At 36.4% G+C, this 18,163-nt stretch overlaps 2 protein-coding genes and 1 pseudogene across 4 annotated transcripts; 1 reads left to right on the forward strand and 2 right to left on the reverse strand.

Moving 5' to 3' along the window:
- The first annotated feature begins 899 nt into the window (after positions 1–899).
- On the forward strand, positions 900–6,989 carry LOC113043212 (uncharacterized protein C12orf29 homolog). 3 transcript variants are annotated; one of them, XM_026202448.1, is made up of 7 exons: positions 900–1,203; positions 1,596–1,713; positions 2,260–2,355; positions 2,558–2,656; positions 2,729–2,926; positions 3,345–3,514; positions 5,348–6,989. In XM_026202448.1, the coding sequence occupies exons 1-7, from the start codon at positions 1,114–1,116 to the stop codon at positions 5,531–5,533; spliced, it is 957 nt and encodes a 318-aa protein (XP_026058233.1). In that variant the 5' UTR covers positions 900–1,113; the 3' UTR covers positions 5,534–6,989. The 3 variants fall into 3 exon arrangements, with proteins under 3 accessions (XP_026058233.1, XP_026058232.1, XP_026058231.1); XM_026202447.1 differs by having other exon boundaries at positions 1,599–1,713; positions 2,540–2,656; XM_026202446.1 differs by having other exon boundaries at positions 909–1,203; positions 2,540–2,656.
- LOC113042840 (centrosomal protein of 290 kDa-like) lies at positions 6,548–17,268 on the reverse strand (annotated as a pseudogene).
- Positions 17,121–18,133, reverse strand: LOC113043213 (centrosomal protein of 290 kDa-like). Its single transcript, XM_026202449.1, has 3 exons — positions 17,685–18,133; positions 17,446–17,546; positions 17,121–17,348 (listed from the first exon to the last, which is right to left on the reverse strand). The coding sequence occupies exons 1-3, from the start codon at positions 17,761–17,763 to the stop codon at positions 17,289–17,291; spliced, it is 240 nt and encodes a 79-aa protein (XP_026058234.1). The 5' UTR covers positions 17,764–18,133; the 3' UTR covers positions 17,121–17,288.
- Between the last annotated feature and the right edge of the window lie 30 nt (positions 18,134–18,163).

Here is an 18,163-nt window from a genome sequence, read left to right on the forward strand (position 1 = left end):
ACTTACTCAACAATGTCTGCAGTGAATGGGTGCCGTCAGAATGAGTGTCCAAACAGCTGAACAGGACTCCAGTCCATAAATTAATGTCTTGTATCAAGCAACAAACTGCCCGTTTGTAAGAAACGTATCTAAATTTGAAAGGATAGTTCACATTAAAAAAAAACCTAACATTAATTACTCACCCTCCTGTTTTTCCGAGAGCTTTCTGGCCCTGCATAGACAGCAAGGGTACCACCATGATCAAGGCACAGAAAGGTAGTAAGGACATTGTTAAAATGGTCCATGTGACATCAGTGGCTCTACTGTAACTTATGAATTTAATACTTTTTGTGTGAAAAAAAACAAACAACTGACGACTTTTTTCAATAATTATTCTTTCACAATATGTGCGTGTTTTCCTCTGAATATAAACGAGTCACACATGCTTTGTTTACATGCGGGAAAAAGTATTACTGGTTTGGAATGAGGATGAGTAATTAAAGAATTTTAATTTATGGGTGAACTATCCCTTTAAAACATTTTAAATTTAAACCGTTGCCTCTGGTCAATATATAAATCCATAATCTAGACTAGAGGATCCAGTGATGAGCAATTGATTTAACTCAAAATTTCTCCAAATCTGTGTAGATGAAGAAACTAATTCATATACATATTGGGTGGCCTGCAAGTGAGTGCATTTTAAGCAACTTTTTAATTATTCGATGATTACTGAGTCATTTGATCTCAACATGGTGCTCCCACGAGGCGACACGCGCCATGAAAATTTTAGCATTTTACTTAAAGCACTACTAATTTATTTATATGTAAAACATTTTAAAATACACTTTCAAAAATATAATAACGTTTAAAATAAGAATAAAGTAGCATTCGCCCTTTTTTGCTCCGAGATAGAAGCACATCAAACCTGCTTACTATAAAAAGTTCACTCTCCGTTCCAATAGATGGCGACCAAAGATCATCTTAACACAGACTACAGAATGGGAGGAAATCTGGACAACAAAACAGCATTGGGCGCTTGTGAATGGCTGATCTGAAAATGTGTTGAGCTCATCAGTCCATATTCAATTTGTAAAGCAACACACCCCGTTATAAAGCTGTTTAACAGCAGCGAGAATGCGGCGTCTGGGTTCAGTGCAGCAGAAGATCCCATGTGTTTTCCTGACGGAAGTGAGGAACGAACCATCCAGGAAACGCGACTGTCAGGTGGGTGAAATAAAACATCAATGTTTTCTGTACATATTAATCTCGTGACTCATATTCTCATTAAACCCTGTAAACATTATAAATGCAGTCCGATTGCAATACAAGACAATGCATTACAATATGGCACATACGTCATTATTTTTAAATCATGTTCTCATTATTATTTTTGTTTTAGTGCATTGAACGAAGTTAACTGTCTCAAAGCCAATATGCATATTTAGTCTATTTAAAAAACACATTTAAAAGCAACTGAGGCTGATGAAAAAGTGATATACAATAAAGCATGCTAAAAATAAAAACTAATTAATAAAAATACACAGGTAAATTCAGCATGCATTGCATATATATATGAGATTGGATATTATAATATTTTACTCATCTGGATCCCGCAGCAGTTTCAGGTGGTGGCCACTGAGAATGTGAACCCTGCTGCCCTTCAATCAGATGTTCACTGTGCTGTAGCAACCGAGAAGATCGATGGGACGTGCTGCTATGTCACCACATACAGAGGTATAATGCGTCATAACGGGAGGCAAAGGAGGTTTTAATGTCGGATCATTATTATGTAAAAAAGACATATTTTCAAATGTTGTGGGTTGATATCATTTTGTAAAGTTTTTTAAATAAGTTTCTTATGCTTAACTAGGCATTTGATCAAAAATACACTAAAAAGAGTAGTAATGTTAAATATAAATTTACTTAATATTTAAAATAATATGTAATTTATTCCTTTGAATTCCAGAAAGCACTTACATGGTCCTTCAGAAAGCATTCTAAAATGCCGATTTCATCATCAATAAACATTTATTATTATTATGAATGTATTATGAAAAAAACTGCTGCAAAATATTTTTGTGGACTTTCTTCAGAAATCTTTGATGAATAGAAGGTTTGAAGGAACAGCATTTATAAATGTATAATATATATATATATATATATATATATATATATATATATATATATATATATAGACAGAGAGAGAGAGATTAAATAGTGATATCCATATCCAAAATGAGGGTTTTTATTAATATTATTTTTATTATAATATTTTTGAAGGGGAGCCATGTCTCTGGGCTCGCTTGGATCGGAAACCCACCAAGCAGGCGGACAAGAGATTCAAAAAGTATCAGTATTCACAGAAGACCTGTAAAGGTATTTTGGAACAAATATTTTTTATTTCAGATTTTTGTAAATTATTCTTTTTGCATGATTGAACTTACATAAATGAACATTCCAACATGTTCTTTCATGGGCTGACAAGAAACCGTCACAAAGCAGTGAATGAAAATGAAAGTTGTAAACATCAGATATTGTTTTATACTCTGCTAAATGACAGGATTTGTTTGGGACGTAGACAAAGATTTCCGTGAAGTGCCAGAATCCTGGATCGCTGCTCACAGAGTCCAGCATGAGAACGGCCAGCCAGTGCCGGACGAACATGGACACATACCAGGTGAGTTAGAGTCTTGTGACCGTGACACCTGTACTGAGTGAAAATAATAGCTTAGAGACATCTCTCATGAAGGTTGGGTTCCGGTGGATCATACCAACAAGCAGTACTGCTGGCACGCCTCTGTGGTCAACTATGATGCTGGTGTCGCCCTCGTCCTGAAGACACACGGAGAGGATGAAGGATTGCTTGAAATTGTCAGCGTTCCTCTGGCAGACCTCATGGAGCAAACCCTTGAGCTTATTGGAACCAACATTAATGGAAATCCATATGGTGAATATATTAATTTATTTATTTATTTAAGTCTCGTTTGCTCACCAAGGCTGCATTTATCGAATATAAAATGCAGTAAAAATCTAATATTGTGAAATATTATTACAATTTAAAATTTTATTTATTCCTTTGATGGAAAGCTGAATTTTCAGGGTCATTACTCCAGTCTTCAGTGTCACATGATCCTTCAGAAACCATTCTAATGAAACAATGACAAGATTGTTTGTTTTTTCTCTCTCTCTGGATTCTTTGAATAGAAAGTAAAAAATTGCATAATTTATTTGAAATAGAAATAATTTGTAACATTGTTAAAGCTTTTACTCTCATTTACTCTTTTGAATGCTGGTTTAACTGTTAGGAAAGTAAACTGGGTGGAGTTCTGTTGGTTTAGGACGCGGCTGACTGTGTGATTCTGTAGGTTTGGGAAGTAAGAAGCATCCAGTCCATGTCCTGGTGCCTCATGGGGTCCTGCGCATCCGGAACCCTCCTCCAGTGGAATTCCAGCAGCTATATTCCTGGTTTCAGGAATGCCAGGAGGGGCGAGTGGAGGGAATCGTGTGGCACTGTGATGATGGGACACTGGTCAAGGTAAATAAGGATTCATATAGGGCTGGTCAATAATTTAATATCAATATACACTCACTGGCCATTTTATTAGGTACACCTTGCTAGTACCGGGGTGGACCACCTTTTGCCTTCAGAACTGCCTTAATTCTTCGTGGCATAGTTTCAACAAAATGTTGGAAACATTCCTCAGAGATTTTGGTCCATATTGACATGTTAGCATCACACAGTTGCTGCACATCCATGATGTGAAGCTCCCGTTCCACCACATCCCAAAGCTGCGCTATTGGGTTGAGATCTGGTGACTGTGGAGGCCATTTGAGTAAAGTGAACTCATTGTCATGTTCAAGAAACCAGTCTGAGATGATTTCAGCATTGTGAAATGGTGCATTATCCTGCTGGAAGTAGCCATCAGAAGACAGGTACACGGTTGTCATGAAAGTGATGGACATGGTAAGTAACAATACTCAGGTTGGCTGTGGCGTTTAAACAATAGTTAAATGGTACTAAGGGGCCCAAAGTGTGCCAAGAAAATTTCCCCCACACCATAACACCACCAGAAGCAGCCTGGACCGTTGAGACGAGGCAGGATGGATCCATGCTTTCATGTTCTTTACTCCAAATTCTGACCCCACCATTTGAATGTTGCAGCAGAAACAAGACTCCACTTTGGGATTTGATGTGTTGTGCGTTCAGAGATAGTATTCTGCATACCTTGGTTGTAACGAGTGATTATTTGAGTTACTGTTGCCTTTCTATCATCTCTAACCAGTCTGCCCATTCTCCTCTGACCTCTGACATCAACAAGGCATTTTCGTCTGGCATTTTTCAGCTGCTGCTCACTGGATATTTTCTCTTTTTCGGACCATTCTCTGTAAACCCTGGAGATGGTTGTGCGTGAAAATCCCAGTAGATCTGCAGTTTTTGAAAGAATCATTCCATTCCACGTTCAAAGTCACTTAAATCCCCTTTCTTCTCCATTCTGATGCTCGGTTTGAACTTCAGCAAGTCGTCTTCACCACATCTAGATGCCTAAATGCACTGGGTTGCTGCCATGTGATTGGCTGATTAGCAATTTGTGTTACCAAGCAACTGAACCGGTGTACCTAATAAAGTGGACGGTGAGATTATATTGCAATATATAAATATTTATATAATATATATATATTTTTTTTTTCAATAACGGCGATATGATTTTTTTAAAACACATTTCTCATATTTCGTTGAATAAACATGAGCACTGCACGTTTCAAAATCAAAACGAGGAAAGGGTGTCTTATATAAATGTATCCTTGAAGGGAACCCACAATCGTCAGAAAGGTTTCGATGATATTTTCATTTGATCTGATAAAGCAGGGTTTATGAGCGCAGCGCTTCATTGCATACAGCAGTTACCGGAGAAAAAAAAAAGAAGCTGTTTCTGCCTCTCAGAAAGTGCTTCCTGCTATAAGAATAATCAGCCTATGTTATAGTTTAAAGTTAAAGATATTAACAAGGTGAGTCTGAGAAACTTATTTATTTGAGAGGGATTTCACATTTCTTGTTTGTGTGAAGGCTAACTATAAATAAAAAGTGATCATTAATTTATCTGTACCATTTTTAGTATAATAAAACTAGGTTTCAATAGTGTTCTATGGTCTATTTGTAGGTACATACATCCCTTGTTGGTGTTCTTGGCAGCTTTTCTGACGCTGTTAAAATATTGTTTATATCAGAATTATATAGTTTTGACTGAAATTAAGAGATATATTGTGATATAAATGTTGGCCATTTCGTCCAGCCCTAGGTTCATACATAAAACGGTCACTCTTCTGCTGCTTCAGATCAAATTAAATCACTTTAACTCTTGCTCTCCAGATACACCGCCATCATCTCGGTTTGAAATGGCCTGTCGGTGACCCCTTCCTGAACACCAGACCTGTGGTCATCCACGTAGATGAAACGCCTGATCCAGATGCTTCTGAGAAGGACTTGTTCAAATCGTTTTCCAGCATAAACGGAAAACTCTTCAGCTGCATACGGGACATTCCCTTTGAACCCTGATCCATAAAATGAAACTACCAAACATTCCTGTGAAATCTGGTTTTAGCCAGAATGAAGAATCAGCATGAAATACAGATCAAAACTGCCTATTGCAAATTCCAACTGACACTTTGCTCATATATGCACTTTGATATGTGATATGTGTGAGAATGTTGCGATTCGCTTTATATTTGGCACTTTTTCTTTTTAAAATTGTATTTAAAAAAAACAATAATTCTGTTTAAATTCATTTCAGAGGATGGTTCAGCAATATGTATATAAATAAATACAACAAACTGACATTGATCGTCATTTATTACATGTAAAGAGTCTAAAAAATGAGGCAGTAATTGATAGATTCAGTTTCAGCTTATTCTAATAAGACCATAAAATCACAAATATTGTAAACTTTATATGAATTTTAGAAAAAAAAAAATATGAACCTACTTGTGAAACATTGTACTTGAATATAAAGCGAAGCAACATTTGTACACCTTTGGCTCTAACTGAGCAGTGACAATAAAACCGAATGAGCTGAAAACCCATCTGATGTGTGTTAGCTGATAGACACGTCTATGGGATCCGCCAGCTTCTTCAGCTGTTCCTCTAGGATGGTGTTTTTCTTCACCTTCAGATTATAGTTGAACTTCAGATCCTCAAGTTCCTCAGAAAAGTTTTCCAGCTCTCAGGTCCGCTTTCTCACTTCGTCCTAAAATAAAACATTTATAATGTGACTTGAGATCTAAAAACTGCAGAATATTTAGCCATTTTTCTCCAGGGATACCTGTATTTATTTATTTTTTCAGTATTTGCTGCCTTGATTTGTTTCTGGAGATCACTGTATCCTACAAAAGGAACAGGTAGATTATATATCTCTCATGTAGCCACAATATAAATTCTTCAGAAAATCAGTGGTGATCTTACCTGGTCCTGCTTTGTTGGTTCCAAACTGCTCATCGTACTTTAGGATCTGGCCAAGAAGTTGAGCATTTTCCCTCTCGAGATGTTTATTGGCCAAATCAAATTGGGAAATATTTGGCAAAGAATGAGTTTAAGTCATTTCTTATGCTTGGAAGTATGTATATTTGCGCGCTTCACCTCAGGGACTGGTACTCTCTGACAAGGCCTTCATCAGTGGTCACTTCCACAGGGATATTCTTAAGCAGTTCCACCTGTTAATACGTATTAGGTTATCAGATCTCTGAGAAAAGGAGCATCTTAAGGCTGGAATGCACTACATTGGGACAGATTTTAAAACACATTTGCCAACTTTATAAATGGTTACAGAGAAATAAAAAAAAAAGACTACCAGACTTTCAAGTCATTCTGAACACGACCAACTCAAGCAGAAACATGTGCCTGGTTGCTAGGAGACGCACGACAAACGAAAACAAGAAGTGTTCTAAAATTGGCTCAAAACAACAAACGTGTTACAGTAATGGAAGAATATGGGGATTTTAATAAATAGCTGAAGAAGTGTCTCACTTGTTCCTTTAACTGGCTGACCGTGTGTTGTGTGGCCTTCTCCTTAAGCTCCGCCTTTAGTTTCTCATTGGCTACTTCAAGGTTGGCCTTTGTAATCCTCAGCTTTTCTGCAGCTCCTGCTTCCTGCAGTTTGCCACAAAAACATATATACTGTATCATGATATATTTAGAGCATGTTTTACTGATATGAAGGTAATGAAAAAAAACGAACCTTTTTAATGTTTTTACGTATCTTTACATGATTTTCTCAATGCCCTTGGTTTTTGACTCAAGTCGTGCATTTAGCTGTTCCTTTTGTTTTCCTTTCAGCTTTTCATATTCAGACTGTGACAAAAAGAAAAAGATGCAAATCATTATGCCAAGTAGAAAATAACTATTTGTCACATCACATCACAATGATAAGAAATGTTGTTTGTGTGAATCAGCATATTAGAATGATTTCTGAAGGATCATGTGACACTGAGGACTGAAAATTCAGCTTTGACATTATAGAATCAATACACTGATAATGATAAATTACATTTTAAAAGTATTATAATTGAAAAGAAATATATCTGTTATATGGTATTTTTTGATAAATTGTAGCCTTAAAAAAAATCTCTCAAAAACAAAAATTCTTACTGAGTCACACGCTCGAAGCCAACAAAGCTATGGGGTTGAGAACTGGAAGCTTTGTGGGAGCGACCCATGTGTTAAGTAACCTTTCGAGCTTTCAATTTGCTTTGTTCTTTTTCACAAAAGGTGGTGACCTTCTGATTCTACAGGTCCAAGACATCACTTTTTATAACACCTGAATTCAGCTCCTTAGTGGGGGTACATTTTATGTTCTCACTTAAAACAGGGTCCACCTACTTCCTCAGGGATGAAGGACATGAACTCATCCATTGATGTTTCTTGAGGGACCACTTTGGGATCAACTGTGTTGAGTGCCATTTCTTCTTCTTCAAGTTCTTTAGACCCTGCAGATGTTTTCAAATTTTGGCTTGGATTACCTTCAGATTTCAAAGACACTGTGTTGTTCTTCAGGTTCTTGCTCCTTATCTCTGTCTTGGTGGTCACCCTCCAGATGTTCTTTTGACATCTCTGGCTCTGTGTAAGTTTTGCTTTCTTCTGCGTTGGTCTTTTCCTTTTTCTAGCTAATCTTATTCAAGAAACTTATCTGTCATCTCTTCTGCAAATCCATTAGTCTTCCGCTCTTCCTCTGCATGTTCAGCCACTACTATATCTTTCTCTTGTCCTCCTTGAGCCTCATCTGGTTCCTCTATATCTTTCTCACCCAATCCCTCTTTTCTCTTGCCTTCTTCCTGTTCAGTTTTGTTCTCATTCAACAGATCTTCTTGTTCTACATCTAAAAAGATCTCTGTTTTCCTCATCTTGACTCACTTCTGCCGCACTCATTCTTCTGAATGAAGTTTGAGTTACTTTGTACTCTGTAACTTCTATTTCCTTTTCAGGGATTGTCATTTACTAATGGAGACTGAATCTGTTCACTTTCACTAATATCAAAAGTCTTAGAATGAACAACTTTGGAGGACCTGAGAGCTGAGCCGAGATTGTGATGCCACGTGTTTTTTCAGAGATAGAATACAGGTATGAAGAAACACTGAAATTAACAGGGTGAAATTCATGTTTTTTTTTTTTTTTTTACTGTTGTGCAAAATGTTACACCTACAGATGGTCTGGATGAAGACTCTTTGGACAGTTGACTCTCCAGGGAGTGAAGCCTCTCCTCAAGATAACGGTTCCTGATGGTGATATTCTCCATTGCAGAATCACGGGGTAAAGCCTGCGGCTGCCTACAAAGCCAGCAGTACATATGAAACATTCCTCAAGACAACATAAATTAAACCTGAACAAATTGGCATGATTGCTAGGCAGAACACACTTTATCACTTTGATTTGCTGCTCCAGTTCAGCGTTCCTTCTTTGTAGCTCAGTCCAGGTCACTCCTCTGCCCTTTAGTTTCTTCTGGAGACCCACCTTCTCCTGCTCCAACCTTCAAAAACATCAGCCAACATAAATATGATAGGGAATCTTCAACGTTTGTTCTTACTCTTCAAATCAGAGAAATATAATTATTTATAATGATTACTATACTTTTTAATGACTATGTCAGAAACAAAGCCAGACAGTGACTTCACCACAAAATACGAAGTGTCAAAGAAGAGCACAAATAAACATCTGGCATCAAAAAAAGCTTCTTTAGACTTCTTCCACACCATTTTCTGCTGATAATTTACAAATTTTCTTGAAGTAAATGCAATTCTAGTTCATCTTGTTCAGGCACTCGTCTTGTCTGCAGGCTCTGAGATGCTCTTCCTGTCCAGCTCCTGCTCTCACTTATGAATCTTCTTCTGAAGAGCCTTAACTGTGTGTCCATCAATCTCAACCTGAGCCTGCACAGACAAACATACACACATAGACACAAATATATCTTTACACATATTTATTTAGACTCTCTTTAGTCTCATTTTAGTCTTGTACTTGAACTTTGTAATTGTAAAAAAGCTGAGAAGACTATGATTAAATACACTTTTGTATTTGTTTTTTCCAAGGACCACAAACTGATAAGTGCTATGATCTGCACAATGTTGTCTAGACATATTCACTGTCGTCAAAGAAAGGCTTTGTTACACCAGACACTGAGCAGAAGTTTTTGAGCCACTGGTAGAATTACTCAAGAACAGCGAGACATACATTTCTTGACCTTAACCGTAAATGGTACAAGTGAACAGGGGTGGAAAACACATGTGGTCTGACCTGAAGGCCGCTGCGGAGCCTCTGGATCTTCTTCTTCAGCTCATTCTAACTGATCCTTCAGAAACTGTTTTTCACTCCGCAGCTTGTTATCTGATTTCTGGCTCCTCTGCAAATCCTTGTTTAAGCTCTCCAGCTCCTCTCTCAGCGTGTTTTCTCTGGCTTTCGCTGCTCGTACGCCATCCTTAGCCTGCTGGAGCTCCTCATTAAGCTCTTTCACACATGCCTGAGGAGGAGCACAGGGACATAGAAAATTTGTTGGTTAGGGTTGGGATAAAATTCTGTCATCTTGAAATTTTAAGGGTGTTTTTAAAACCAGAAAGTCAAAAGTTCATTGGTTGCTCTCATCAATGAACTGTTCAATAACATTTTTTAAAAACGTGATTGAAAAAATGATTAATAAAAGCAACTGACCAATGCTTTTAAAAATACGTTATGAGTATTATATTTTACATTTTACATTTTAAACAAATAAACCAATTTAAACTGAATTTAGTAGAAGGGAATCCAAGGCACTCTTCTTTAGAAAATTATAAAAAGCGTTTATTGAACTGGCTATTTCATGATAGAAAAAGATAAAAAATAAATATAGATATAGATAAAAAACACACGCGCACATGAAAAAACTTGTCCAGAACAAATGAACAAATGAACGGGAAGTCGTGGCCTAATGGTTAGAGGGTTGGACTCCCAATCGAAGGGTTGTGAGTTCTAGTCTCGGGGCCGGACGGAATTGTGGGTGGGGGGTGTATGTACAGTTCTCTCTCCACCTTCAATACCACGACTGAGGTGCCCTTGAGCAAGGCATCGAACCCCCAACTGCTCCACGGGCGCCGCAGTATAAATGGCTGCCCACAGCTCCGGGTGTGTGCTCACTGTGTGTTCACTGCTCTGTGTGTGTGCACTTCGGATGGGTTAAATGCAGAGCACAAATTCTGAGTATGGGTCACCATACTTGGCTGAATGTCACTTCACAACATTTGGGTGAAATTTCATGAGCAAAAAATGCCCTCGTTAAATATTTCCAATAGCACAGCTTTCTATTGAAATGATGTGACTGCACATTTACTGAAGTTGTACCTTCAGCTGTTTCCCTTGAGGGCCAGCTGAGTCTTCAACCGCTCCACAAGGTTCTTCATTGGCTTCTTTCTGGGCCTCCAGCTGCGGAGGAAATGCAGCTCTTTCTCAGTCTGAATGCCTCCTGGGACAGACCCTTCGTTTGGACAAGACTTGGAAATGAAAACTCGTTAAAAGTGGTACAAGGAATAAATGTCTTGATATTTAACTTGTTTTCATTTCTCACCTGGCTATTTCTGTAGCGTGCTCCATTGCTTGTGCCGTCACCGGTTTCTGTTGGGCTTGTGTGTCAGGGAGGAGAGCAAACTCTCCTGCTCAGCCACCGTCCGCTCCATTTCTGCCAAATGCACCAAGTGTTTATTGGTCGGTACAGTGATGGTGGGTTTCTTCATTTGGTCCTAAAGAAGACTAAAATAGAGTAGCGTACTAAATATGATAGCTGCCATGATTGATAACATTATAAATATATCAAGTGCACTATAAATGTGTTCTTTCTTGATCCGTTTCTGGCACTCTATCTTAAGCTTAGCTTTATAATGAATACTACCAGAGCGGTCTGTTTGAAATGGTTCAGCGGTGTGTCCAAATAGACGTCCAGTTTTTGATTCAGTGCCCTGACCTCTTCCTCATGCCTTCTGGCAATCTCTCCCTGCTCCTGGGAAAATAAAAATGAAGATACATGAGCTTTTATATGGTTAGAATGTGAAATATGGATCAGCAAGCCTCAGTTTTGAACTTAAATAGGCACCCTGCAGATCTTTGCTAACAGGTTCTGGTACTTCTTGAGAATCTCTTTTTGATCCAGACACCCTTGTAGGTTGTTAATGGTCTATCAGGGTCCTCTTGTTTGCTCAGGTCAGCCAGGAGTTTCTGTCTCTCAGCAGCGGCTGGTAGGCGAATCCTCAGTTCATTGATCACTTTGTCTCGGGATAAGTCATTCTGTTCTGATGAACATAAAGCAGCTTCTTTGTCTTTCAGCTTCTGCTCAGAAAATTGAGAAAAGTCTTAAAATCAGGGTTTATAATTGCTTAAGCTGACTTAAATAATTTGCCCAGTCACTTGATGGATAAAAAAAAGTACCTCTTCCAGAATTTTGCAGGTGGCTTTTGTCTCAAGGATGGTACGAACCTGCTCTTTGATTTTTCCAAGAGTGTAGTCCAGCTGGTGCGCTAAAGGCTGATCTGGATCAGGTAGAGAGCCTGTGGCTGCTTCAAATTAAACCCAAACAAGACAAGTTAAGTTTAATTTAAACCGTAGTTCAGTAAACTGTAAAAAAAAAACTTTGTGAAGTCTGCCAAGAGTCAGTGTTGATGGCACATTCTGAGCTGTACTTCATTCTTCATTCAGACTTCATTCTGCCATTTCTCATAGATGTCAAATTGGCGCTCAGATTGCACTTCTCTCTAAACCCACAACAGTTGCTGCTCCTTGAGAAGTTAATACAATGATAACAAATACGATTAGAAATCTTGAATGAAGCATGCTCAGTACTGTTAAAATGATTAAAAGCCAAACTGACGTTATTCAGCTGCACCAGCTCCTCTGCCAAGCCACCGATGGTGCGTTCCTGCTCAGCCACAGTGTTCTTAAGGTATTCGATCTCTTCCCGCTCTCTGCTCTGCCTCATTTCCAACAGACGAACCAACTCCAGCTTCTTATGCCACTCACTCAGCTGTAGGGGTTGATATTAAGCTGTAAACAGTTCTGGAGTGTACACTACTGTTTATGGGAACAATTTATTTTATTAATAGGAGTCACATAACTCATGTCAATAATTAAGAAGTAAATCTAATAAAGTCTGTAAGAAATATAGGAAAAATAAAGAATTATATTTTTCCTAGTTTTTTTAATATATATATATATATTTTTTTTGTGTACACAATATATATATATATATATATATATATATATATATATATATATGTACTGTGTATATTTATTATGTATATATAAATACACACACCTGCATGTATATATTTAAGAAAAAATATGTTTTGTTTATATATAATATAAATTATATGAGTATACATATATAAATGTAAATATTATTTATATGTGTGACTTCTTTATATATACATAGTACACATACATATATTATATAAACAAAAATGTTTATTTTGGATGCAATAAATCATTATCGTTGAAAAAGTGAAAGTGAAAGTGAAAGTGAAGTGACATTCAGCCAAGTATGGTGACCCATACTCAGAATTTGTGCTCTGTATTTAACCCATCCGAAATGCACACACACAGAGCAGTGAACACACACACACACACACACTGTGAGCACACACCCGGAGCAGTGGGCAGCCATTTATGCTGCGGCGCCCGGGGAGCAGTTGGGGGTTCGATGCCTTGCTCAAGGGCACCTAAGTCGTGGTATTGAAGGTGGAGAGAGATGTACATGCACATGTTGCCCAGCACTATTATTTTCATGACAATAAAGCATTTTTTATTACTGTGATGCAAAATACTATATAACAAAGATTACATAATACAGTCAATAATCTAATGAAAGTCATTATTAAAAAAACAAAAAAAAAAAACATTTTTTTAAATTTAAATTTTTGTGTAAAATGATCTTAAAACAGTGTTTAAATACAAAAATGAAAGAAAAGGTTTTAGGTTTATGTGGTAAAATATGATCTTTTTGTAAGATTCTATCAAATATATATTTAAAAAAATATTAATAATAATATTAAATATAAAAAGAAACAACAAAATATTTAATATACATCAAATAAATATGTTAATATTTATAATTATATACAGTACTGTGCAAAAGTCTTAGGCCACTAGTATTTTCACCAACAATTAATGGTTTTAAGTCAGTTATTTCTATGTTTTACTGTAGTGTGTCAGTAGGAAATATCAGTTCACATTTCCAAACATTATTTTTGCCATTAAAAAGTAATAGTCCTTGTTTGCACCAGGAGTCTGACAGCAGCCAGTGCTCCACACAGAGATCTGATCTGTTCATCATCAGTCTGTCTGGAATAACATGAAGAAACAGAACAAACTGAGACAGACTCAATCCAGAAGAACTGTGGCAATGTCTCCAAGACGCTTCAAGAAACCTACAAAGCTCCCTGAAAAACAAAAGCACACCAAATGTTGATTTAATTTAGTTAACTTAATAGAGGTTCATTAATAAAATCTATTTATGGCATTATTTTTGATGGCATCCTCACTTTACTGCATTTTTACAAAAGTGCCTAAAACTTTGCACATTACTGTAGCTTTGCAGCTTTCTTGAAGTGTCTTGGAGACATTGCCACAGTTCTCCTGGATTGAGTCTGTCTCAGTTTGTTGTTTCCAGTCGTGCTGATATTTTCCCAGGCCTGCTCCAAAGTTTCTCCTTGCTGATCTCAAGCTCTTTATTGATGGAGTTAATGCACTCACGTGAAGACACATTCTCTTTCTGTAAGGAATGGAAAAACAAAGAAGGTCCTTATAGATTGCTTAATGTAACTTGTAAGCGATGAACCTCCAAGGGCTCCAGAGTGGTTGTCTTCTGAACAAGGAGATTGTCTTTCTGTAGGAGGTTTCTGCTGTGTAGTGTTTGTTGGCTCTCTCCAGCTCTGATACAGAAACACTACCATCAAGATTTCAGCAGTGCGGCCATTTTACAGTCAGTTAGTGTCAGTTACAGCCCAGAGCTCGTGTAATGTCGGGTCAGACACTTCTTCTGTCATTTTTGTTTGTTAGCAAGTCATTAAAAATAGTTTTAATTTCGGGTGAAAATAATCAACTATGTCTTTAAGAAACTTACATTGTACTCTTTGTCTGCATCCACCTCCTTTTGTTCCTCGAATTTGGATATCAGTTCGGCAAAAGAGTGTCTCTTTCTGCCAAGACTCCCTCTCGCTGAATCAGAGCACACGAGGGGATGCAGAATCATGCTTTATTGGTCACTGAACATGTGTGTAATTGCACATGTTTTATAAGCAATATTTTTGGATCAGCATACCTCTACACAATATTTTATCATATAAACTCTCCTCCTGGCTCAGCATACCTTTGATACTCCTTGTAAAGTAGTCCTTGTTGATGGCGGATCACTGCAAATCTCCTTTTGTATTCTTCAAGAGCCGAGCTGGGCTGCTCAGTGGAATCTTTTTTGTTTTTGATCTCCTGAACATCCACAGTCGGGAGTCTTAATATTATGTGCGTTACATCTGGTTTCTGTTATAATGTGATACAGTAACTGGACTGAAACACACACACACACACACACACACACACACACACCTGTAGGAATTGTATCATGTATTCATTGAGAGCGTTGTTGACCTTGCCACTATCTACAAAATAAGAAAAAAAACATGTACATATAAAAGAGATTTTTTCATTTTTTTTTTTAGATCAGTAAAAGTTTAAAGCTGCACTCCTTAACTTTTTTTTTTTGTTAGAAATGATCCGAAATCAATATTTGAACAAGTACATGAGTACTTTAATAAAGAAGTTGTCTTTTCTTTACTTTTTCACAAAGAAAATAATTCCACATATAACTGTAATTGCAGGTTTTTAAACAGAGATGGCGACAAAGAGGCAAAACCTATAGACTGCAGCTTTTCAGTTGGTAATTTAAATAAATAAATTATCATTAGCTTTTGTTAACTGATTGAGATTGTTTGCTGCCTCCTCTCTAGCTGCTTCATCTCCTGCCGTAGCTCCTCGTTGTGGCTTGCATCAAACTTTCTCTCAGTGTACTTCATCTTCAGAGACTAAGATAAACACAGTTATCACTGATATATGTTGTGACAGGATATTTATTTCACTTTGCTGCAACAGGGAGCAAAAACTTCATATTTAAATACGATTTTAAAAAGTTGTTAAAGTGTGTGTTAAATTATCACAGATTGATTAGGATGACTAATCACCAGGTCTACACAAAATCTATGCTTGCAGAAAGCTAATGGGAACTTCGCAGATTTCCACAGAATTTGACTAGCTGTCGCTACTTGCATGTGCATCAATTTTCCCCACTACAACTGCATTTTGTAAAGGTTTTTATTATATTTTTTTTGTGTGTCAAATTTAAGCTAAAATGATCATCTTTACAGCAACCAATGAGAGTGTTGCACTCTCAGCTCAGTTAAACACATTTTACCACAGTAAGGCCATTAAATTTATAATTTTACATTTAAATGTACAATTTAAGTAATTAAGTAATTTACAATTATTTAAAAATACAATATTTTATTGCCATATAAATATTTTTTATTAAATACTGTATTATTTATTTTATGTAAATGTAAATGTATTAAATTGCATAATTACATTTATTAAATTTATTATTCATTTATGAATGATAAACAATTATTTTTTTCACACCTATAATTGTATTCCATTAAATACTGTATTAAATTATGATGTATAATTTTACATTTGTTATTTTAAAATGCATAATTATTACATGTATTATTTATTTTAAAGTAGTTTTATTTGTAATATTTTAACTAGCATTTATAGCTTTAAATGCATATATATTAATTTTTTTGATTATTATTAATATAAAAAGATAAAATAAAATATTAATAATAATTGTATTACTAATATTACTTTTTTATTTATTATATATTTATAACTTTAAATTTATTATTATAGATTTTATTATTAATTTCTACATTATAAAAATATAATTTAGTATTATTTTCACACAGTTATATTTTCCCTTTATATATTATATTACTCATTAAATATATCATTTTATATTCAAAATTATTCTAGGCAATTACTGCATAATTGTAAAATGTATCCTTTTTTGCATATGTTCTTATTGCATATGTTTATTGCCTATACATGTGCTTTACCAAATTATTATTATTATTTCTCACAAATATATTTCACACAAATGTACTTAAATACTACAAAAAATAATTGTGCAATACTACACAGATTTAGTGTGGGCCCACTGACTGTGGGTGAACGGCTGGGAATGCTGACGCCAGTGGATGTGGGTGTTTTCTTCTAAATGTGTCCTCTATGGCCTGCAAAATCTCTTTCAGGCTCTGCTCCAGCTGTTTATTCTCATTTAGCATTTCATTCACTGCAGGAGAGAGAGAAACATTATAGTCACAGACACCACCTGACACTGCAAGTATGCAAAGGTCACACGGTGATGCTGCTCACATCTGCCTTTGAACTGGGTGGATTCTGTTCTCTTGAGCTTAAGTTCTTTCTCTCTGTTGCTCAACTCTTTCTGCAGATGCTCATTCTGGAAATCAAACAGGTTGTTAGCTTAGTTTTAATGATTATGATGTTCAAAACTCATTCTTTTCTTACTTTGCGTTTCATCTCTTCATTGGTGGATCGAGAAACAGGCCTCTCGCTAAAAGATCTGCTGGGCTTTTCTTCAACACTGTCATCAAGCAGTGAACTACTAACTATTGAGGTTCATGTGAATAGGACATGTGTATGTAACTGATATGCATCATCTTGGAGATAATTTCTCACCTTAGTCCTTCACCACTGCACGAATGTTTTGTTTCAGCTCGAGCCTTTCCTTCTCCAGACACTCAATCGAAGGAGAGTCCCATTAGGGGTCATGGGCAACATTAAAGAGGGCTAACGGACAAAAATCAGACCATAAAGATAACATTAATCGGTTTTACCTCGTTCAGCAGGATCTGGTTCTCTGCTTTGTACGGTCTCTGCTTCAAAACCTTTGATCTCTGGAATTCATTCAAATCCAGTTCTTCCTTCAGATTTAATCCTGGTGTCAATGAGAGTCAAAGCAGATTTTTATCTTAGTGAATTCAACAAGGGATATGAAAACAATCTAATATGTCTGGGCGTAGAGATCATTTATACGGGATTCCTGAAAGAATAAAAGCAGGCTGAGAAAACTTACCAAGGCGTTCTCGTAGGTCTTCATTCTCATCTAGCACATTGTTGATTTTGATCTCCAGTTGGTTTGTCTCTTTTATCATGGATTCGATTTCCCGATCTCTCACTCAGATTTGATGTTTACATTCTTTGATCTCAGTGATGGCAGCTTCCAAACCATCCGTCCCCTGAAAGACAGTGGAGTGTTTCAAACCAAACTTCTTTTTAAGTATACTGTAAAATTCTATAGAATAAACTGACTCGTTTGTTTTCTGAATGTTTACCATTTGAATTATTTGTGATCAAGAGTACCTTCCAACAAAAACTTTAGAATTTGCATGAAGCTTTAGAAGTTACCCAAAGTTGCTTATTGCTAGAATCTAGTAAGGATGGAAATTTTAAAATGACATTAATAAATCAAGGACAACCTGATATTATTTATTTTATACGAAAAGATGGATTATTTGAACATAAACGTGAATCTCTTTAACAAGTGGTCACAAT

Source organism: Carassius auratus, chromosome 25 (genome assembly GCF_003368295.1).
Source record: "Carassius auratus strain Wakin chromosome 25, ASM336829v1, whole genome shotgun sequence".
NCBI classification, from domain to species: Eukaryota; Metazoa; Chordata; class Actinopteri; order Cypriniformes; family Cyprinidae; genus Carassius; species Carassius auratus.

Excerpts from the sequence above, each read along its gene's own strand:
- LOC113043213 (XM_026202449.1), bottom strand. The coding sequence starts at position 17,763 with ATGATAAAAGAGACAAACCAACTGGAGATCAAAATCAACAATGTGCTA. Across the intron at positions 17,547-17,684 it reads AGACCTACGAGAACGCCTTG|GATTAAATCTGAAGGAAGAA; the intron begins GTAAGTTTTCTC and ends CATTGACACCAG. Across the intron at positions 17,349-17,445 it reads ACCAGATCCTGCTGAACGAG|TGTCTGGAGAAGGAAAGGCT; the intron begins GTAAAACCGATT and ends CCTTCGATTGAG.
- LOC113043212 (XM_026202446.1), top strand. The coding sequence starts at position 1,114 with ATGCGGCGTCTGGGTTCAGTGCAGCAGAAGATCCCATGTGTTTTCCTG. Across the intron at positions 1,714-2,259 it reads CTATGTCACCACATACAGAG|GGGAGCCATGTCTCTGGGCT; the intron begins GTATAATGCGTC and ends ATATTTTTGAAG. Across the intron at positions 2,356-2,539 it reads TTCACAGAAGACCTGTAAAG|GATTTGTTTGGGACGTAGAC; the intron begins GTATTTTGGAAC and ends GCTAAATGACAG.